Raw genomic sequence first — 22988 nt, 5'->3', positions numbered from 1 at the left:
GAGTCCTCACCCAAGACTTAAGAATACAGGACCAAAAAAAAAAAAAAAAAAAGAAAAAATACAGGAGAAGATCCAAAGCAGACACACAGAGAGAAATTTTTTAAAGATGTAAAAGGGTTGATTTACATGTGGATTAAGTAAAAGGGAGAGAAGACAAAGAAAATGTATGGTCTGGCATGCAGCTGGGCATGGTCTGTCCTACCCACAGATGGCACTGGCTGAGCAGTGACCGGGTGCAACTGGAAGTCAGCCAAGAAGAAAGCTCAGCCTTTCTGTGTTCTCTTTTAAAGTCCCCATGGCTGCTCTGCTCTGCCCCCAGCTCCCAGCTGTTCCCATTCAGGAAGTCAAGAGTCCAGCAAGCTCTACCTTCTGCCATGGAGTTGGCTATGAGCATAACCCACTGACCTGGAGGTTGTTCCTCTTCCACTAGGGATCCTCTCAGCCTTGGTTTCTGCAGCCCCTCCCCCAATCATCTACTACCTCCACATTAATGAGACAGCAAAGGCAAGAAGCTAAGAGGGCTGCAGTGTCTCCTACTTTATCACCTTTTACAAGATTCCCTAAAGCACTCTTTTGGGCTACAGTAAGATGAATCATGGAAGACGTTTTACTTACACTAAGCTTGAAACATTTCTGATATTTTACTGAATATTTTCTCATCTATGTTCATGGCATTTGTATAATGAGGAATTTGGCCTCACCTGAAGAGATGTGACCTAGGCCTTCTCCTGGGAGGTAACCTCTGAGCACGGAAATTTCCCTAGTGTAGGAGTGTCTGTTATTCCTGTTGTGTTCCTCAGAGCACCAGGACAGTTTATCCTAAAGAGATGATTCTGCCTGGGACACAAAGATTTCTCTGGTCTACTTCTTGGAGGATTTTTGACTCTTGACTGCTGGAAAATGCTGGAAAATGAAGAGTTGAAAAGATGAGGACCAAGAAGGCTTTGGCCATGGCCATGGTACACATATTATTTTGAGTGCTTCTGGAAGGAAGAGTGAAAGCCAAGAGTCAAAAGGAGGCATTTCATTAAAACTCTGTGAAATTCAGGTCACAAAGAGTGCTGATTCAGAGCTGGTGACCAAAACTGATAACAAACTACTTCATAGCCATCTCATTCTCTTCCTTTTTTGCTTACAAACCTATATTTTTATCCAACTTTGCAGTGTACTCAGGAAGAGTGCACTTCCCAAACTTCTTTTGCAGTGATTGATGATACTTACATAGAAGTTGTTGTGGAGTAGATGAGTCTTCTGAGCAGGATCTTCCAAACCAGTCTGATGATTTGTCCCAGTTTGTCTGGAGCATTTCCTGATTCTACCTGCTGCCCTGGAATAATTGTTAAAAGCATCCTCTTTCTAACTCATCAGTGCTTAAATTCAAACAATGAGTTAAATGGTCTCATTTAAAAAAGGGGGAGTTCACTCACTTGTGGCAGGTGACCTTTATCCTTCCTACATACTGTCTGGATTATGAAACTCCAGCAGCCACATAGTATTATGACGACCTTGAAAGTAGTTTTTTTTTTTTTAAGTTTATTTATTTATTTATGCATCAAGAGCTGGGGTGTAGGCAGGCCAGAGATGCGGGGTGGGATGGTGTGTGTGTTTGTGTGTGTGTGTGTGTTGAGAGGATTCACCAGAGACAGAGTGGGGAGCAGAACATGCAGATCCACTGAAATACACTGCTGAGGAGAGTAGCAGGGAGACAGGAGAGGTCTGCTGTGCCATGTGGGTCAGCTCCTTGGCCAGGGATCAAACTCATGCCACAGTGGCAGCTGATAGCTTCATTTTGCTCAGATCTAACCCCTCATGCCATCAGGGAGGCCCTTGAAGGTAGATGTTGAAGCAGAAAAACACAGACTGTGCCATTGAGGATGATGAATTTCCCATGTAGCCTTGAACTGCTTTCTTTTACATGAGAAAAATCAAAACCGTCATATTTAAGCCCCTTATTTGGTTTCCTCATCATACCCAGGAGTTAATCCAAGAGACCAAAGAGAGTCTGGATAGGATAAGGGGAAGTGGGAGATCTTGAGTGGGTTCTCCTAGCACCCAGTCCAGTCCCCTCCACAGTATCCATGGGTTTGTGGAGTTTTGACTGAAGCATGTCTCTTGACAGGCATTGACCTGAGAGCCATATCTCAGTCTCCCAGCCACAGTAGTTGGTTTAAGGATGGGTAATTACACCAAGCCTGAGCCAAGCAGCGCACGCATTCCTCTGTCCAAGGTAAGCCTCCAAGTAAGAACAAAAAATAGGGCTTTACTAGCTGGCAGAAGACAAGGATGTTGTGACCTGCAGAAAATTGTTTTAAACTTTTTATTTTGAGGTTATTGTAGATTTACATAGCGTTGTAAAAAAAAAAAAAAAAGAAGAAGAAGAAATTTAGTGTACCCTTTACCCAATCTCCTTGAATGCTAACATCTTCCTAAGGACAACACAAATCACAAATAAGAAACTGACATTGCTCAGCAGCCTTGTTCAGTTTTACTCATTTTTATATGCATCAGTGTGTGTGTGTGTGTGTGTGTGTGTGTGTGTGTGTTTAGTTCTGTACAGTTTTACCTTTTGGGTAGGTCCCATGTGTGACCAACACCATTGTCTAGACTCTGATTATTCCACCACAGGCTACCTTTCACCAACACAGACACCTTCTTTCCTCCCCTCCCCTACACTGTTACAGTCAGTACTTTGTTCTTTACCCTTATAATTTGTCATTTCAAGGATGTTGTGGATGAAATACACAGTGTAACCTTTTGAGATTGACTTTTTTCACTCAGCATAATTCCTTTGAGATCCAAGTTGTGCATTTCAAGTTTCTTCCATTTTATTGCTGAGAAGTAGTGCATGATACGAATGTGCCAATTTGTTTAACCGTTCACCACTGAAGGGCACTTGGGTTGACTCCAGGCTTGGCTATCACGAATAATGCTTTGTGCAGATTTTTGTGTGAACATAAGTTATCATTTCCCTAGAATTAATGCCCAGTGATAATGCAGATATGAGACTCAAAACTACAGCAATGATTTGTTTACCTCACCAGAGAGACCTCCCCTTACCACCCATGATCACTCTCCATTATCCATATCCTGATTCATTTTTCCTTCATACTCTGTATTCATTCCTTGGCTTGCTTCCCATCCATCTTCCCCTCTAAAAAGTAACTCCCTCCAAAATGTAACTTTACCTCTAAAAAGTGGCCCAAGGGGTTGAGCACCGCACTATGAAACTATCCGCAGTCTCTGCAGCACAAGTTTGATTCCCCACCAGCCAGGGAGCTACCTATGTGGTGCAGTAGACCACTCCTGCCTCTCCCACTGTTCCCCTCAGCAGTGTGTTTCAGTCAGTCTGCCTGTTCTGCTCCCCACTCTGTCTCTGGTGAATCCTCTCACAACCCCACACCTCTGGCCTGTACCCCAGTTCTTGTATGCATAAATAGATGGACCTTTAAAAATAAATAAATAAATAAATAAAAAGTAACTCCAGGAGGGGCCTCCCTGGTGGCATGAGGGGTTAAGACGCAACCTATGAAGCTATCCACATATACTGCAGCACGAGTTTGATCCTCAGTCAGCCAGGGAGCAACCCACATGGCACAGCAGACCTCCCTGCCTAGCCCGCTGTTTCCCTCAGCAGTATATTTCTGTCGATCTGCCTGTTCTGTTCCCCAATCTGTCTCTGGTGAATCCTCTCACCCCCTGTGCCTCTGGCCTATACCCCAGTCTTGCATGCATGCATTAAAAAATCTTTAAGAAAAAAAAAAAAAAAGTAACTCCATGAGCCTGGGAAACTTTATTTTGTTCCCTTTATCTTGGAACCTGGAAGGGAGCCTGGCACAGAATGGACACTCAATAAACAAGTACTGGATAAATGGAGTCTTAGACATTCTATATTAGTATATACAGCCAAGCGTCAGTAACTGTGGGGTTATGTTCTGAGAAGTGAATTGTTAGGTGATTTCATTGTTGTGTGAATGTCACAGTGTGTAACCACATACACTTAGAGGGTACATCCCAGGCCTGATGGTAGCCTATTGGGACCACCATTGTATCATCCATCACCATTGACTGAAACATCATGAAGCCATGAATGACTGTATGTCGCAAACACATTCTTTTTGGAAGCTGAATAGTATCCTATTGGTGACCCGCAACTTATTTTAATTAACTTGTCCCCTACTAAAGCATGTTTGTGCAGGTTCCAGTATTTTACAAACCAAACAATTCTGTAAAGACAATCCTTATGCAATCAGTCAATTTTTTTTGCAGATGGGAGAAAAATGGAGTAGCTGGTTCAGGGCATGTGCATTCAATTTTTTTTTTAGCTACAGCCAAAATGCTGTCAACAGTGGTTCTCCCCATTACCTTGTCTGCTTCCCCATGTCATCATCAATACTGAGTACTGTCCAGCTTTCTAATCTCACAAATTTAAAACAATACCACAATATTTTATTTAATGTGAATTGAGGGTTTTCCCCCACAAGTTTATTAAACATTGGTTCTGCCCTATACCATCTGTTCATATACTTTCCTTATTTTCCTCATTTTCCCTCTTTGCATTTTAGTTATACTTGGGAAAATATTTTCTCTCTTGGAAATTCAACCTTTGTCTTATTTGCTAAAAATAACTTCACCAGGGCCTCCCTGGTAGCGCAAGAGGTTAAGACACAGCACTATGAAGCTATCTGCACCTCTGCAGCATGAGTTTGAACCCCAGCCAGGAGCTACCCACTTGGTGCAGCAGACCTCTCCTGTCTCCCAGCTGCTACCCTCAGCAGTGTATTTCAGTTGATCTGCCTGTTCTGTTCCCCACTCTGGTGAATCTTCTCACCCCCCATACCTCTGGCCTGTACCCCAGTTCTCGTATGCATAAATAAATAAATCTTTTTAAAAAATACCTTCTCCAATTTCTTTATCATTAGATTGTGCCAAGGTAGTTTCTATAAATAAGTGATTTAAATTTTAATTTTAATTAAGTCAAATGTATCCATTTGTGTCTTCTGGGTTTGGGGCTACATTTAGAAAGATCTTCCAGACAACAAGATTTTTATATTACTTTTTTCTAGAGCTTTTATGGATTTATTGTTTACTTTAAATGTTTTACTGATCTGGTGGAAGAAGTAAGATGGAATCTCTCCCTTCCCCTCAAAGCTAGCTAATTGTTCCAAGATCATTTTTTGAAGCTTCAGCACCAAATTGCAATTGCTCCTTCGTCTTTTACTGAATTCTTACTCACATTTGGGCCTACTTCTCAGTTCCAATGCTATCCCATTGATTTGTCTGTGTATTAATTATTGTAGTCTTGTTTTTCTTGACTATACTTTATTATTATTTTCCCAGTTAACTTTAACATCACTTGGTAAAGGCATATCAAAGGAGATAGAAGAAGCAGAAATATCTTAGGTTTTCATTAGAACCCATTCAATCTGCTGCCTGGAACCAGTTTCCAAGGTGGAACCAGCCAACAGTGTCAAATGCCTTGGAAATACTAAGGTGAAGCTTGAAAACTGTCTTGTGGATTTGGTCAATAATAGCAGTTCACTGGCAGCCTTAGGGCAGATAGGGTTGAGTAGAGAGGGTAGGTGGGAATTTACAAATAAAACATTTTGTTAATATAATTAGATCAATTTGGGTTGGTTTTTGCTTAATATGCAGAAAATTCAAATCAGCACCTTAAGCAAGATTGTGTCTTTAGTGTCTCTCATCTGTATAGTTTGGATGTAGGTATTCTGCAATGAATAAGGACCTACATTTCTTCCGCCTTTTACCTTTTGCTAAGCCATCTGCGTGCTGACTTCTGTTTTCAAGCTAGCCTCAGGACCCAGGGCAGCTGCCGTGGCTCCTACCGTGGTGTGTCCATTCCAGGCTGGGAAAAGGAGGAAGGGGAAAGGTTAAAAGACTATGTTGCGGCCTAACCCAAGTACAACTGTACATTTTTCTGGAAGAGGACTGAGGGCTGTTTGGGACTGGAATTTCAAAGACTCAGACTGCTGTTCAGAAGGGGATATGAGCTTAGAGTTGGCAAACCCATTTATTTTGTTTTTCAGCCTTGTTGCTCCGTGGGAGGGGATACCAGAGTGGGAACCTCTAAAGTCAGGGACCTGAAGCAGGGTTCAAATTCAAGGGCTGCACTGAGAAAACAGCAAGGAAAACCAGGAAATGCCAAGGCTGGGATGAGGGGCAACAGGAGCGATTTGTCAATCTCTAAGTCACCTCAGGACCATCTCCCCAGGTCTGACCCCAGACAAGACTGTTAGGCCGGGGGCGTTGTATTATTTTAATGAAGGAACGTCCCATGGCTCAAAAAGGGAAAAGATGTAATGAAACCCTCCTATTTGCTGGGGGATCATGATCGCCCGCATTTCCCCAGAGGGGAAGCTGAGGCTGCGAAAGGGAGAGCCCCTAGGTTGGGCTCCGAGAGGAAGGAGCAGGACGGGGCCTGTCCGCGTCTGTTCTCGTCCCGCAGTAGCGCGGCTGTCTGACAACCGAGCCTTTCTTTTTCGAAACGAATCGCCGGTCAGCGGGACGGCGCGATACAGCGCCTCGGAGCCGGATCGCCCATCCCTCCGGCCTCCCCGGCCAGAGGTCTGCGCTCCCCCTCCCAGCACAAAGCCAGCTTTCTCTCGCCCGAGCGGAGGCCTCGGCCCCCGCCGGGAAACCCAACAAAAGAGCTGGGGTGCAGGCCCCGGGCCGCCGCCGCTCGGCGGGGGGCAGGAGCGTGCCGGGAGGGGCGGCGCCTCCCCACCGCGCCCCGCGGGCACGTCCGCCCGTTCGGGCCCGTCCCCGCGGCCGAGGGTCGCGCCGCGCCTCCCGCGGCCGGTGGTCGGACGCGCCGCTCTCCCGCCGGAGACGCCCGGGTCCCGCGGCCGCGACGGCGGGCGGCGCGCGCCAGGCCCCGCCCCCGGGCCGCCCCTTCCGCTCGCGCCGGGGTGGGGTCTCCGCGGCGGCCGGGATCCGCTCGGACGCGGCCACGTTGTCTCGCGCGCCCCGAGCGCCCGGCTCCGCGAGCCGGCCCCGCGGCGCCCCCTTCGCGGCCCCCTCGCGGAGCCGCCGGGCCGGGTGGGGCCGCCGCGTCCCCGCGATCGCTCGGCCGGGAGCTGCGGCGCCGGGAACGGCCCGGCCTGTGCGAGGGGCCCGCGCGCGGGCGCGCCTGAGAGCGGGGCCCGGGAGGCGCCGCCCTCCGTCCGCCCGGCTCGCCGCCCCGCGCCGCCCCGAGGCGGCGGAGCGGCGGGCGCGCGGTCGAGTCGGGCTGCGCGCAGGGCCGGGCGCCGGGGCCCATGCTCGTGCGCCCCCGCGGGCCCGCGCCATGGCCTCCGGGAGCGTGGCCGAGTGCCTGCAGCAGGAGACCACCTGCCCCGTGTGCCTGCAGTACTTCGCCGAGCCCATGATGCTCGACTGCGGCCACAACATCTGTTGCGCCTGCCTCGCGCGCTGCTGGGGTGCGGCCGAGACCAACGTGTCGTGCCCGCAGTGCCGGGAGACCTTCCCGCAGCGGCACATGCGGCCCAACCGGCACCTGGCCAACGTGACCCAGCTGGTGAAGCAGCTGCGCACCGAGCGGCCGTCGGGCCCGGGGGGCGAGATGGGCGTGTGCGAGAAGCACCGCGAGCCCCTGAAGCTGTACTGCGAGGAGGACCAGATGCCCATCTGCGTGGTGTGCGACCGCTCGCGCGAGCACCGCGGCCACAGCGTGCTGCCGCTCGAGGAGGCGGTGGAGGGCTTCAAGGTGAGGGCCGCGCGGGGGGGCGGGGGGCGCGCGCGGACAAAGGCAGGCGAGAGCCAAAGGGGCTGCCTTTTTTCCGCCTAGAAAATGGCTGAGCCGGACGTGTGGCGCTCAGCCGTCATTTCCTCTCTGTCCGCTCCCGAGCCGCGGCACTCACAGTGGGGAGGAGAACCTGTGGCTGGTGAGGAAGTCCGAAGTCTCCTCACCCCACTCTCACTCTCCTCTGGTGACCGGTCCGCGGGCGCACGATCCGTAAAGACGGGCCTGGGAGCGCCTCCTTGACCGCATCGGAGATGTGCGTGAGGCCGCGCGCGCCGCGACCAGCTCCGAGACGCTCATCCTCCCGGGGCTCCGAGATGCGCTCTGACCAGACACCCCCCGACGTCGCCGGCGGCCGACACCCCCGGCTGCTGCCCACCACGTAGGCTAAGCGTGGCCCGGCACGGCCTTGTGCTGCGTCCTGTTCTAGAAAAGCTCCACGAGCCGAACCGAGCTCTTTCCCGCTGGAGCGTGTCGCTTAGCCACGCCGAGACGCCTCGAAGCTGTCACTTGGAAGAGTAAAAAATAAAATGATGAGCGGAGCCCATGGGGAACTGTCGAACCAACAGAGCAGCTGAGAAACAGTAACACGGACACAAAGTATTAAGTGTAAAACGGTTGTAACACAGCGTTCCCGGAGTGCCCGCCCCTGTGTGTTGGCTCTGTGAGGGCTGCAGGAATACACACACAGTTATGTGCATGTTGAAATGTGAGTACATTCGTGCATAACTAATCCCTTAACGGTTATGGTGCATTCACATGTATGACGTTGGCGGTAACCAGTAGTTTGGGACGGTGATGTTCCCCATGTCACACTTGAGAAAAATAAGCCAGGTGAAGGCCTTTTTACTGTATGCCTCTAAGAAGAACTCCGATTTAACTTTAAGCAGCAGTCACCCTTGGAGATACACAAACAAAGGAGAGGGGCAGTGACTTCCTTTTCAAGTGCTTTGGTGAGGGCTGGTGGTCAGAAGGTGGGTTGGCTATGAGAAGCAAAATAGCCCTGCGGATGCTAAGGGCCACCGATCTTGAGCTGCCCGACTCTTTTTGCCATTCTCAGGAGCAAATCCAGAACCAGCTGGACCACCTGAAAAGAGTGAAAGACTTAAAGAAGAGGCGTCGGGCACAAGGGGAGCAGGCAAGAGCTGAACTCCTGGTAAGGGCCACAGCCAATGTTGCTGCTGCTGTTGATGGGCTTTGGGGGAGCCTGATATTAACTTCATCCACCTAGGCTGCCCAGAACTTCTGAGAGTGCAGGTGAAACTTCCCTTGTTGCAGTTGGGAACTCAGCTGCAGAAGCCAGGGCTTCCCATATTTGGGGGGAAAGGGCAGGAGAGCCCAGATTGGAACCCCTGGAGATCTGACCTGTTGAGGTTTGACCTGTCTGCTCTGTGCAGGTCAGGCTGGCCTGTGACAGCTGAGAGAAGTGAAATTCTTGAGCACAGCTTCCTTTAGTATCTTCAGATGCTGAGGGGGGCTGCGTGAGCCCCACTATCACTTAGCTGGAGTGTCCATTTCTTGACAATGCTTTGATTCTGTTCTGCCAATTGGTGGTTGGGGTATTTGCAGGTTTTGTTTTGAAACCCAGTGGGAAAAGCCAATGGATACTGAGACTTATATACTTATCTACCACCTAGGAGCATTTTTTTTTTTTTTTGATAATAAACACTACAAGTCTGCACCCATTAGAGGTATTTACAACTGAAGAGCAAACTCTTAGACTAGTATTGACAAGCATTTTCTTATGAAAGGTTTTGTCAGGGCTGGATGGGCTGTAATAAAGACCTTATGGATGGGAAACTTGTTCCCATGATGGCCTCAGGTCCTACCACTTGTTCCCCACGTAATCAGTTCAAACCTCAGCTCCCCTGCTCACTGGAGGGTCTTCTCAAGTGGGTGTACTGAAGTCACGATGGACACCAGTGTCCTCCTGGGCGGGGAGGATTGTCACAGAAGGGCATCTGAACATACCTCTTGGCTTTGACACGAGCCAATTACAGATGGAGAGAGTAATGCAGTCTCTCTGGGCTCAGTGTCCTCATCTGTGAAATGGGTAGACTGGACTAGGCTTGTAGTTCTCTCTCGTGACTAATACTGCGCTCTCCTTTTCCCCAGTCTTTTGTGGCTGTTTCTTGTGTTGGCACTTGACTGGCACTTGAGTGGATGAGGATAGTGGCCAGGGTGCTGTATGTTCTACATGCAAAAGACAGCCCCCATTCAGGCAGCAGCGTCCCTACCAGGTGCTGATAGCACGTTGATATTTAAGGTGTCTTTCAGCTTTAATTTTTAATTTCTAAGATCATACTGCATGGGTTATGTCTTAAGTCTTCTCCAACTGAGGACAACTGTGAGCTTATGAAAAGTATTTATGAACAAAGGTGTGTGTGCATCACCAACTTGCATGGGAAGTGCATAGGAAGGGTGGCTAGTGGGGAAGGAGTTTAAACGGGTTTAAAACAGGTGTTAGCAAACATCTTTGTAAAGGATCAGATAGTGAATATTCTTAACTCAGTGGGCCTTATCTCTGCCACAATTTTGCTCAGAGACAGCCACGATATAAGCAAATGAAAGGGTGTGGTGATGACCCATAAAACTTTACTGCTAGGAACTAAACGAATAGACTTTGCTGACTTTTGGTTTAGAGTCAGACTTTAACATTGGGAGGTGGGCTGGAGAAGGAAGGGCAGACAAGCTTTGGCCAACAAGTTTGTGCCAAGAGGAACCCGTTTGCAAAGCCAGTGAGGTAGGGTGTTGCCAAACAGCCTTGAAGGCCACAGGTGAGGGGCCTCGGGGGACTGGTCAGGGTTATCGTGCATGGATTGTAGAAACTGCTTGAGTTCTCCAGGCCATCCTCCACCCGGCTCATCTGATCATGTCACTTTCCTGCTTATCTTTCCTGGCTCCCTGTTGCATTAAAGTCCTTGCCTCAGCCTGCCAGGCAAGTGCGCTCTGCTCTTGTCTTCCCTTTCTGGCCTCTTCCCTCAGCATCGTGGGCTTCGCCATGGCCTTCTCTCCCTGCTCCCCCTTTGCCCACCTCATTTCTTCTACCTGGAGGCCACGCAGTGAACTTCCGTTCATCCTGCGGGAGGCATGGACTTTGTTCCAGGGAAGGCTCCACTGACCTCTCCCACCACGGGCGCCCATGCTCTTTGCTTGTCCACCCTGGTGACATGTGTCATGTGCACCTGACTCCCACAACACACTTGTCCTTGAGGGCAGAGGGCTGTGTCTTGGTTATCACTGGGGCAATTCAGTTCTCTATCGGAATATATCCATTCAGTGTAGACTGGGAAAAGCGAGTCAGTGAACAAGTCACACGTGTTTTGTCCTGGAACCCAGTGATGGGGCCTGGGGGTGCAGAGCTGGGGAGAAATGCAAAGGGGCCTAGAGTGAGTCTCTCCTCTCTTCACTGCCCTTCCCTGTCATCCTCAGAGCCTGACACAGATGGAGCGGGAGAAGATTGTTTGGGAGTTCGAGCAGCTCTACCACTCCTTGAAGGAGCATGAGTATCGGCTCCTGGCGCGCCTGGAAGAGCTGGACCTGGCCATCTACAACAGCATCAATGGTGCCATCACCCAGTTCTCCTGCAACATCTCCCACCTCAGCAGCCTCATCGCCCAGCTGGAGGAGAAGCAGCAGCAGCCCACCAGGGAGCTCCTGCAGGTAAGCCCAGCGCAGCTGCCAGGAAGCCTCCCATCTTTGCCACTCGGCTTTGTCTTTGACTCGCTGAGCTCTGTGGGGCACGTCACGGGGAAAGCATGTATGCTGGAGGCCGTGGGTGCACGTCTCAGATAAGTCAGTTGCAGAAAGGCGAAGGGCCTGTCCTGCACAGGTGGTCTGATGCGCTCTCTGAGCCTCTTTCACCTCAATTACTCATTACATCATGTGGGGTCTGACCCATGTGTTGGCAAGACATGCATGGTCTGGGAGAAGGAAGATGAGGGGCAGGAGGTAGAGGCAGGTTGTCAAGTTTGGTAGCAGAAACCCAAGACTTTATATTTATACTCTTTTGAAGTTGAAAAGCTGGATCATTTTGTTGCTCTGAAGGGGGGGGGGGGTTTGAAAAACTTGGGAAATAGGGGCTTTGAAAAACATGGGAAAGAACCTCGTGATTTCAGATTCACTAACTCAGGCATCTTTCCCTGGACCATGGTTGCAGTTACCTACCTGGCCAGCTTGTTGTCCTTGATTTTCAACTGTGAAATGACTTGCAATACACAGAAAAGCTGCTAGAACAAAGAGCTCCTGTACACTCTTTCCCCAGGCTTGCCAGGTTATTATAAGCATAGTTATCTTCAGGATCATTCAGGAGATCGCTGCTTGTATTCTACCACTTTAGACTTGGGTGTGTGTATCTTAAGATCAAGAATGTTTTCTTATAACTAAAGGACAGTTATTAAATGCAAGAAATTGAACATGGATACATTTATCTCACCCACTGCCCATGACATAATTGAACCAACTGTCCTAATAATGTTAATTAATAATGACCTGTTGAAAGGGGAACCATTCCTTGGCGTAGATTTGTCTTTCATGATATTGACCTTGGTTCCATGCAGGCTAATTATTTTTTAGAAAGTAACTAATTTATGTTTTTCAGATATTCTGCTTGTGGTTGTCAGTTATTCCTCTTGTCAAATTCAGGCTGTGCCATCTCTGACTAGTGTGAGACAGAGGAAGACTGTTATGTGAACGTCAGTTATCCTTGGCCGGTGGGCTGTTTTATGACTTTCTCGTCTGCTCTGGTGTAGTCACAGGGCAGGCGGCTGGTGGGGCCCATGCAGGATGGGGGCTCTGCGAGATGAACTTGTTTTATGTTTCATTTTCATGTGATTAGTATCAGAGTTCAGCTCTCACCCATTTCACAGGATGGCTTTGTGTCAGCTCTAAACTCAGTGATCCATCTCCGAGCGTCACCTCAAAAGAAAACCCTGTACTGTTAAACAGCCCCTTCATTCCTTCTACCCACTGCAGCCACTCATCTGTGTGTCTCTGTGGGCTCCCCTATTCTGGATGTGAGCTAAGTGGGGTCATCAGTCTCTTCCATCTGGCTTCTCTACTTAGGATACTTTGTTCAAGTTTCTTCTATGATGTATATTTCAGTTCTGTTTATAGGACAGAGTATTGCCCTGTACACATCACTTGATTATACTTTCATCAGCTGGTGAGGGTTTGTTTTCACCTTTTGGCTATTGTGCGTAGTGCTGCTGTGAACTTTAAAAATATAAAACACTTTATATGTGACTTTAAAACTATGACCCACTTAACAAATGTGTCCATTGTGTGTGCATGTGAGAGTGTCTCTGCCTGGTTCCAATTTGAAAATACATCTGTGCTGCTAAAGCCAGCACTGGAGGCTTTAAAATACTTTTTTTAAGGTAGAAGGTATTTGTGAGATTATTTTTGAATAGGTAGACTGTGCATCATTGAATCTATATGATAAGAAAGGTGGAGGAAGAAAGAGGTTGTCACCTTCAAAGGGGAGAGGATTTTGATCCCAAACAGAGTGGTGACGGTTGAAGTCGGTGGAAAAACAAGCTGAAACTTCCTTAACAGGGAAATTCAAGCCATGTTCCCACCGAGGTCAGGAACAAAGCATGATGCTCACTGTTGTTTATTGGTATGGATGTTTATATGCTTTTATGGAGGTCACACTGGTTTACAACGCTGTATGATTTAGATAGGTTTATACCTCCTCAGATGTCTATCACCACACCCACCAAAGCACTCAGAGTCTTCCTCCCTAGTAACCTCAATGCTGCAGTCATATTTCTAGAGGTTTCTTTTGGTCTGTTTTTGTCAGTTCCATTATTTTGTTTCTCTATATTCCACATGAGTGAAATCATCCAGTATTTGTCTTTTTCCTTGTGACACATTTCACTTAGCATAACCCCCTCCAGTTCCATACATATTGTCAAAAATGTCAAGTTTATCTTTTTTATGGCTGAGTAGTATTCCATAGTGTATCTAGACCACATCTTAATCCACTGCTTTTTTGATGGGCATTGAGGTTTTCATAACACTTGGCAATACTAAATAGTACTGTAATGAACACTGGCATGTATCTGTCCCTTTAACCTGGTATTTTTGCATTCTTTAGGTCAATACCTGGGAGTGGACTTGATGGGTCATATGGTCTGTTTTTAATATTTTGAGGAACCTCTGTACTATTTTTCATAGGGGCTGGAGTCTACTTTTATTAGCATCGTACTGGAGGGTTTTTGTTTGTTTTTGTGTGTAGGTTTTAACTGGAAATTTAATTTGCTTAGATCAGAGAAAAAATTACAAGCAAGAATTAGAAAAGAAACTCTTACTTGGAGATGATATGATAGATAATTGTAAATTAAAGAACCAGTGATAGTACTAACTACAGAATTCAGCAAGGCAGCAAGAAATAAAATTAACAGACAGAAATCAGCAGTGGGCACAGAGAACAGCCACTAGAAGACATATCAAAAGAGAAAACCCCATTTCCAATTAAAAAAAAAAAAAACAAGATAAAATACTTGGGAATAGGGCCTCTACGGTGGCACAGCGGTTGAGCGCTGGGCTGCAAAGCTGCCCGCAGCCTCTGTAGCACTGGTTCGACCCCCAGCTGGCCGGCAAGGGTCCCACATGGCGCTCAGACCTCTCCTACTGTGCCCGCTGCTCCCCTCAGCAGTGTATTTCGTCAGTCTGCCTGTTCTGCTCCCTGATCTGGCTCTGGAGAATTCTCTCACCCTCCCATGCTTCTGACTGTACCAGTGCTTGTATAAACAAATAAATAAATCTTTAAAAAAAAAATACTTGTGAAAAAAAATACTTGGCAATAAACTTTTTTTTAAAAAAAAAAAGATTTATTTATTTATTTATACAAGAACCTGCGTGCAGGCCAGATGCGCGGGAGGGTGAGAGGATTCACCAGAGACAGAGCGGGGAACAGAACAGGCAGACTGACGAAATACATTGCTGAGGGGAGCAGCGAGCGAGACAGGAGAGGCCTGTTGCACCATGTGGGACTCTCGCCAGCCGGCCGGGATCGAACCAGTGCTGCAGAGGCTGCGGACAGCTTCACAGTGTGGCAATCAACCGCCTGCCTCACCAGGGTAGGCCCAAGAATAAACTTTTAAAACCTGCATGGAGAACATTATGAAACAATCCTCATAGGCTCAAAACAAACTCAAGCTAATAAAAAGACATCCTTGCTCTTGGGTAAGATATCTCAGCATTGTCCGTCAAAATTGTCACTTTTTTCATAGTAAATTTAAGAAAGAATAAATACATAAAAAAGCAAGGAAGCACTGAGAAAGAAGAGCTATGGGTTGGGGACTGGGTTCTAGTAGATACTAAAACATCGCATACAGAATTGATGGCTCTAGAAACTGAGGGGAAGAAGGATGAAAGATCAAAATTCTATAGGAAAATGAGCAAAAGATATGAATGGCAAGTTCCAAAGAAATAATAATTAGACCTTTGAACATGTGAAGAGATGTTCAATTCTACTCTTAATAAGGCAAATTAAAACCAGACTAAGATACCCCTTCTTACCCTTTAGAGTAACAAATTTTTCTTAAAGATGAGGGAGACACACTCATATGCTGATGACAATGCAGATTGTGTTGACAGAATTTAACAAAACTATATACAGGTAGAATTTGACCAAGAATCCTCCTAGAAATTTATCTTGAAGATATACCTTGAAAACGTGTATAAAAAGGCATATGGACAAGGTTACTTGCTGTCAAGCTGTAATTACAAAATATTGGAAACAGCTGCCCAACCTAGACGATTGTTTGTTAAACGCACGCATGCACGCACGCACGCGCGAATACTATGCAGCTGCCAAAAGGAAGATGGTAGATATCTGTGAACTGATTGAGAATCAGTTCTAGGAAACAGTATATTGTTGAGAGAAAAATATCAAAGTGCAAAATACAGAGTATGCTAGCTTATGCATGTGAAAGAAGAGAATTGGATAGTACATGTGTCTGCTTATTTTAACAAAGGAAACACTGGAAGAACAAACCAGAGAATAATATGGAGGAGAGAATGGGAATGGAATGAATAGGAGAGTGACAGAGACTCTTGCCAAGTCTTAGACATTTGAGCACCAAATAAGAACAGTGGTGGGTTATAATCCAATAAAGAAAACAAGAATGTAATAGTCTTTAATAATAATAAGGAAAAATCCTTCCAGTAGAAAGCCAACTACATAATATAGACAGGATTTTGACATTTAATGGTGGATACCAAATCTAAGGGGGGGGTGAGGTTTGCTAGGAATTACATTGTTAACATAATTTCAAAGATTCATAGATGACTTAATTCCAAAAGGAAAAAATAGTACCATACAGTGATCAAAATCATTATCACCTATAAGGGGCAAGGTGATACCATGTACCTTCAGAAAGATACAAAATGCACTAATTAAAGATGGTACAATCTGAACTTTAACCCTGGTGAATGTCTGACAAACACAAATGGGGGATGTCCTGTAAAACAGCCTGTTACTGCGTCAAATGCAGTGTCACAAAGAGAAATCAACATTAAGGAACTGTTCCAGATTAGACACACATGCCACGCTAGATAAATGCAATGGCTGACCCTGGATTACCTGAGCAGGGAGGGCAGTAGCTATAAAGAAGGTTATTAAGACCATTAGTCAGATTAGAATACAGGTGCATGTTTGATAAATGAGTTGTATCCACGTTCAGTTTCCAGAGTTTGATAATTGTATATAGTTAGATAAGAAAGTTTTGTTTTTTCTTTGGAAATAGGGAGTGTAAAGGGGTATGATGTAAACAGTGATGTCTCACATGGTCCTAAAGATAAACGTTTATAATAATCTGGCAAGTCTAGGAAAACAGTATTTAGGAGCTTTTTGTTCTAGTGGGTTTTCTGTGTGTTTGAAATTATTTCACAGTTAAAAGTCAAAGCAAGCTGAGTGGGTAGATGACTGTCTGTGGAGGATTGCTTAAGTTAGTCTGGAATCATGAGGTCCTTGATCACGATGGTGGGTGCGGAGGACACAGAAATGCTGGTGTAGCAAATAGCGTGCACCCCAGTCTCCTCTTCCAGATTTTTTAGTTCTTCGACTTTGAATTCTGCTCCATTTCTCCCAATATCTGCCAGGAGGCCGGCCTGTGGTTGGGTTTTCAGCAAACATCTATGCCAGAGAACTGCAGTTATGAATGGCTTCTCATGGTTTTCCTTTTCCTTTCTCTTGTAGGACATCGGGGACACACTGAGCAGGTACAGTTTTCTCTCTCTCCAGTGTTAAATCAAGTACAGGAAGATCAATTCCCTGGCCCTTAATAAATCCTGAAAAGAACCCAGACCTGAGGTGGACACTGTACTAGACCACACGTATCTGCCTGTCCTTGAGTCGAGTCACTAATGTACACAGAACTAGGCAGACGGAAGTTCTTCTCAGTACCACTGAGGCACTACTGACAAGTTGAGGTGAGAGGGTGGCGTGGAGGGTCAGCGGGGAGGGTGATGCAGGTTTATGAGGACAATTCCATGAGGGGTAGAGATTTACAGGGATCTGGGCAAAGTACGAAGGTCCTTTGTGGTTGTTGCTCCCCAATTCTCCTGTTCCATCAGGAGGAAAGTGAGGAAGCACTCCCTGGGGGTTGGGGCACGAATGAGCAGAGTGAGCTTGGAGTGGGCAAGACAGAAAGGCCGAGCTATGTTTGCAGGGTGGAGAACATGGGCAGTGGAAGAGGCCTTGGAACATCACATCTGGTGCAAGAGAGCCTGTAAGGGGCGGAGACTGACTTTGAGGGAGCTGAGCTTTGAGGCTGATTAAAATCCTGGTGGGTAAAATCCCTCCAGAAGAAAATGTAGCTTCAAGAAGTGGATCCTTTTGAGGAGGTGGACTGGTCTCCTGGCCTCCTGGCCTTCTGGGGCAGGTTGACTGAAAGGACTATGTGGAGAAAATCATGTTGACAGAATTGAGATTCTTGAGGTAGAGACTAGAGGTTGTACAGTTCCAGGCAGATGACCTCAGAAAGTACTGTCTTTACCTGTTACTTTTTGGGGCCAGCCTAGTGTCGGGGAGGAGTAGGTAGTTCTGGGGATGACTAAGGAGGTAGATCCCTGAGACACTAGCCCGTTATGACATTAAGGTTTAGGTTTGGTTATTTGAAATGGGAAACCCAAAATTTCACTGGTTTAAAACTTAGACATAATTAAAAAAATTGTCACCAGGTAAGAAATTTACGCATACATAGTCAGAGCTGGTGTGATGGGACCATCAGCCACTCAGCTTTCTTTCCATTCACTTGTCTACCAGTTAGGGCCCTCATGCTGGCAGTCCAGACTGCTCTGCTAGAATGCCAGCCAGCAGGGAGGAGATAAGTCATAGCACATTCCTCTATAGGCAGAATTCTCAAGCTGCCAAAAGGGGTTTGTTAACTGTCTCTGACCAGAAGGCAGTCCTGTGTGACATCTAGATCCCTCACCCATGAGCCCAGTAAAATATGGAAGATGGGAGAAGTGATACTGGGTAGGCAATTAGCAATCAGTCGTGCCTTGGACCCCTTTAGAGGGTGGCTAAGTGGATATTGTCCAGAGTGCCTGTCTGTCCGAAGCTGTCATTCTCACCGTGTTTGAAAACCGCAAGATAGTGGGTCGCTGCCCACCCAGACACAAGGACTGTCATGGAATCTAGTGACTTGTGATTCACTCCCCACCTCCCTTTTTTTTTTTTTAACTTAGAGCTGAAAGGATTAGGATCCCTGAACCTTGGATCACACCTCCAGATCTGCAAGAAAAAATCCACATTTTTGCCCAAAAATGCCTGTTCTTGACTGAGAGCCTGAAGCAGTTCACAGGTAATGTGAGAGCAGGCCCACAGGGGTGCAGGTTGGTGCTCTGATATCTGTGCTGCCTGCAAGGGTGAGTTCTGCTGGGTAGTGGGGTACAAATTGAATATCTTTTTCTCTCCTCTTAGAAAAAATGCAGTCGGATATGGAGAAAATCCAAGGTAAAAAAAAATTTTTTATTTAATGGGCTTTTGATGTTGAACATTTCTGGGAAGATGAACATCTCATTAAAAGTAGGGGGAGGGGCTGCCCACGGCCTCTGCAGCGCTGGTTCGATCCCCGGCTGCTCCCCGGCTGCTCCCCGGCTGCTCCCCGGCCACCAGAGGAGGGTCCCACATGGCGCGCCGACCTCTCCTGCCGCCCACTGCTCCCCTCAGCAGTGTACCTTGGTCCTTCTGCCTGCTCTGCTCCCCACTCTGGCTCTGGTGAATTCTCTCACCCTCCCGCGCTTCTGACTGTACCCAGTGCTTGTATAAATAAATAAAAACAAATCTTAAAAAAAAAAAAAAGTAAGGGGAAAGACAAAAGGGGTGACCCCACTGGCCAGGCTTACCTGGGATTTTATAGCTTGCTTCTGCTTTGTTCCTTTTCTCAGTAGCCTCTTGTTTCAGTTTGAAGTCTCTTAACTCCATCCAGTCACGTCTCATCTACAGTGAAGGAGAAAAATAACTCTTTGCTGTTAACCCAGAATGAGTTTGATCATTTTTGATTTTTCCTCCTCCTCCTTGGGAAAGAGAATAGGCAGGAACTGCCTATTCTAGTAGGTTTCATTTGAACAAATATTTAACAACTGACTGACCCTTCTGGTTGGCTTGTGTGCCAACCAGGTCAGGAGGAACTTGGCAGGCCCCCCAACCCAGGCGCTCCACAGGGGGTTCCGGGCCCAGCTCTGCTCCTTTGGATTCTGCTCTGTAACATCCTCTTCCATAAATGAGGCAAAGTGCAGTTCTAACCTCACAATGTTGTATTAATTAGTTACCATGTCTAAGGTCTAAAAACTGGAATGTGACACAGAATAAACCGAATTTTATGTTTGTTAAAGTATTGTAGGTACTTAGGGAAAGCTCTTCTCAAGATATAATGTCCTGCTTGTGTGCTACATTCAGTTAGAGGTTGGCTCCATATTAAGTGTACACTTCCCAGGCTATCTGGTAGATTCTGAATCCCTTTTTCTGCTTATTACAAATTACGGATCTCCATAATCTCCAATGATTTAGGGGTTATCTAGCCAGATCCTTATTTGCTTTGGATCTTTCCAGAGACAGGCTTTTTTGGCAGTTAGGGACACAGATTTAGGGGACACGTGCAAGGCCTCCACAAGCACAACCAATAGGGAGAAACCCCACATCTCCCCTGAGTGGATGATTCCAGGAGCTTTATTCCGCCTTGGCCATCCTTGATTTGGTTCTCATTTGCTCCTAGGCCATTTAAAAGTTTCGCTGAGAACCTGTCTGTGTAGATGCTTTGCCAGCTGTACAGTGCCTTTTCAGTGAATGGTCTTACTTGTCCCAGTTGGGTGTCTCCCCTGCCACCCAGGCCTAGGACAGAGGTGGCTTAGAAGAGCAAAGAGCTGTCCGTGGTATGGGCTTGGGATCTGTTGCCCCCTGTAGAGCCAGCTGGCCCCCTGAAGGGTGGAGTCCTCCCTCCATCCTGATTTCACCCAATATGCGCCCAGTGACAAGCCTGTGGTTATGCTTCTACCCAGCGCTCCCAGCCCTCTTCCCTTCAAACTCTTGACCCGATGGTGGATTCATGCATCATATGAAGAATCGGTGCCTGGCCGACAACAGGCGTTCCCAGTGGAGACCGCCTCTCTGTAATGATTCCGACCCAGCTGCTTCAGTTTGGTATCTTCTGGAATATGCATATGAGTTCCATAACTTCTTTTTTCCTTGTTCTTTCAGAATTGAGAGAGGCTCAATTATACTCAGGTAGGTGACAGGTGATCAAACCATCCAGGGGAAGGAGTAAAAAATCCTTACGAACCTCACCCTATGGTGAATGATTTTGGAAATCACCTAAATTTGGATCCTTCAGGTTACATATAAAAATGATAAACCACCACCACAAAAAAAAAAAATTGGTGATTTCTGTGTGTTTATAGCATCTCTGCTCCTACAATGCTTCAGAGTTAAAGTATGGACCTTTGAATTAGGAAATCAAGCGAAGGATTATAGTGAGGAAGCATCAAATCCCAAGGGTTGAATGCTTCTAGGCCACTGGTATCTGCCCTGCCTTTTCAAAAGCTGTCTTCTTCTAAAGAGAGTGGTTGAGTTCAACTCTTGTGTGCTGGGGGGCATCTAGGAGATGGTGTCATTCCATCACTGTCTCTTGGGGCAGGAGTTGAAATGCCCCCTTCTCCTTGATGAACATCTTCACCTAAGGTTCAGAGAAACTGGGTAAATCTGTGACCCAGAGGTACCAAAAACTGAAGTGTGCACTTCCCACAGTCACAGTCAGGTGAGGTGGAGTCTTCATGGAGAGAGGGGCATCACATAAGGTGGTTCTCCCATTGCTGCCCAATTGTTGTGATGCATATTCAGTTCTTCCAGCAAGTATGAATTGAATGCCTTGCTTGGGTCCCATGGTGACTAACGTATAAGGGACAGAGAGCAATAAGACACTACTCTTCCCTGGCAGCTCAGTGTCTGGCTGGGGATAGGGGGTATACCTGTAACATGAGGAGAGACTGGGAGAGTGTCATGGACAGATTGTTGAAGCCAGAACGGGGCACCTAGGCATCTGTGAAAGCAAGCAAATGGAGTAAAATCTTAGTACTCAGACGACTCCCTGCTGTCTCAGCTTTAAAAAGGGTTACCACCAACTAGTCCAGACAGTAATTTTGGAATGTTAACTTTAGGGTGCACTTCATCGGAAGGTGGGTGCAGCCTGGAGAGGGAAGCCTTTGGTCTATTCTCAGGGAAATAGGAGAAAAGCTGGGTCTTCCAGTGTGAGCTCTCCTGGCCCCCGCTAACACTCCTTCCTTGCTGTCTCTGCAGTGGACGTGACCCTGGACCCAGACACGGCCTACCCCAGCCTGATCCTCTCCGACAACCTGCGGCAAGTTCGCTACAGTTACCTCCAGCAGGACCTGCCCGACAATCCCGAGCGCTTCAACCTATTCCCCTGTGTCCTGGGCTCTCCGTGCTTCATCGCTGGGAGACACTACTGGGAGGTGGAGGTGGGAGATAAGGCCAAGTGGACCATAGGCGTCTGCGAAGACTCGGTGTGCAGAAAAGGTGGAGTAACTTCGGCCCCCCAGAATGGATTCTGGGCAGTGTCCCTGTGGTATGGGAAGGAATACTGGGCGCTGACCTCCCCAATGACAGCCCTCCCCCTGCGGACCCCTCTCCAGCGGGTGGGGATTTTCTTGGACTATGATGCGGGCGAGGTCTCCTTCTACAACGTGACAGAGCGGTGTCACACCTTTACCTTCTCTCACGCCACCTTCTGTGGGCCTGTCCGGCCCTACTTCAGTCTGAGTTACTCGGGCGGGAAGAGCGCGGCTCCGCTGATCATCTGTCCCATGAGCGGGATTGATGGTTTCTCCGGCCATGTTGGGAATCATGGTCATTCCATGGAGACCTCCCCTTGAGGAGGTGAACTCGGGCCAAAGGGGCTATTGGCCATAATCCCACCCCAGGCAGAAGGCATCCTGTTGCCTCGCTGCTTCCTGTCCGTCACAGCCGGATGTCCCTGCCACCGTCCGCGCCCTTGCGGTGGGGACAGGAAGTCCATGTCCGCTACCATCCTCTCCCTTCCCATGCAAATTGTGAGATGTAATGAAAAGTATCAAGATGCCCAGAAATAAAAAAAAAAAAAAAAACAACCCACAGCTGCCCACCTCCAGTGTTTCCCACTTTTTGGTCATACATTCCTGGAGAGGATAGAGAATATGGACGACCTTTGGATTTGGAGAGCCGCACAAGACGCTCACGCATTGGCTCGGCCTGGCTTCCTCTGGTTAACCCCCATGATGATCCTGGATACTCAACATTTCTGGACTAGGGTTCCTTTTTCAGAACCAAGAGAGGAGCTGCAAGGTCCCGTCAGCATGGCTCCCTCTATCCCAGATTTTCCTTCTGGGAAAAGTACCTCTATCCTGATTCCCAATCTGCTGTAGTTTTATTAATTCCATGAAAGAGGCCTCTGTATGTGTTGATTAGTTACAGTTATTTGACAATAATGGCGGGAAGTGACCTCATCTTGGTTACGAGATAATGTTCTAATCAATGTGCTCTTTGCCTCTGTATCTTTCCCGAGGGCTCTGTCTGCTCACTTCACTCTCATGAAAGGTGTGTCCAGGTGCTGGATGCAGGTCACCCAAGATCACTTCTTCCTAACACTGTCCATTGTTCCTTGATCCTCTCCCACTCATATCTGTGGACTGACGGTCAGTCATGCACCATCCCTGGAAGGGT

The 22988-nt window shown here is 47.4% G+C and overlaps 1 protein-coding gene across 1 annotated transcript; it reads left to right on the top strand.

Annotated features, from left to right (window-relative positions):
- Nucleotides 1-7303: 7303 nt before the first annotated feature.
- On the top strand, nt 7304-22614 carry TRIM27 (tripartite motif containing 27; the record flags this gene model as incomplete). Its single annotated transcript, XM_084228482.1, has 8 exons — nt 7304-7723; nt 8820-8915; nt 11192-11422; nt 16968-16990; nt 18461-18576; nt 18696-18728; nt 20472-20498; nt 21567-22614. The coding sequence occupies 8 exons, from the start codon at nt 7304-7306 to the stop codon at nt 22160-22162; spliced, it is 1542 nt and encodes a 513-aa protein (XP_084084608.1). The 3' UTR covers nt 22163-22614.
- Nucleotides 22615-22988: the final 374 nt, after the last annotated feature.

The sequence above is a fragment of the Talpa europaea genome, assembly GCF_964194135.1.
Source record: "Talpa europaea genome assembly, chromosome: 2".
Taxonomy (NCBI): Eukaryota; Metazoa; Chordata; class Mammalia; order Eulipotyphla; family Talpidae; genus Talpa; species Talpa europaea.
This window is presented reverse-complemented; position numbering and strand designations above follow the sequence as displayed.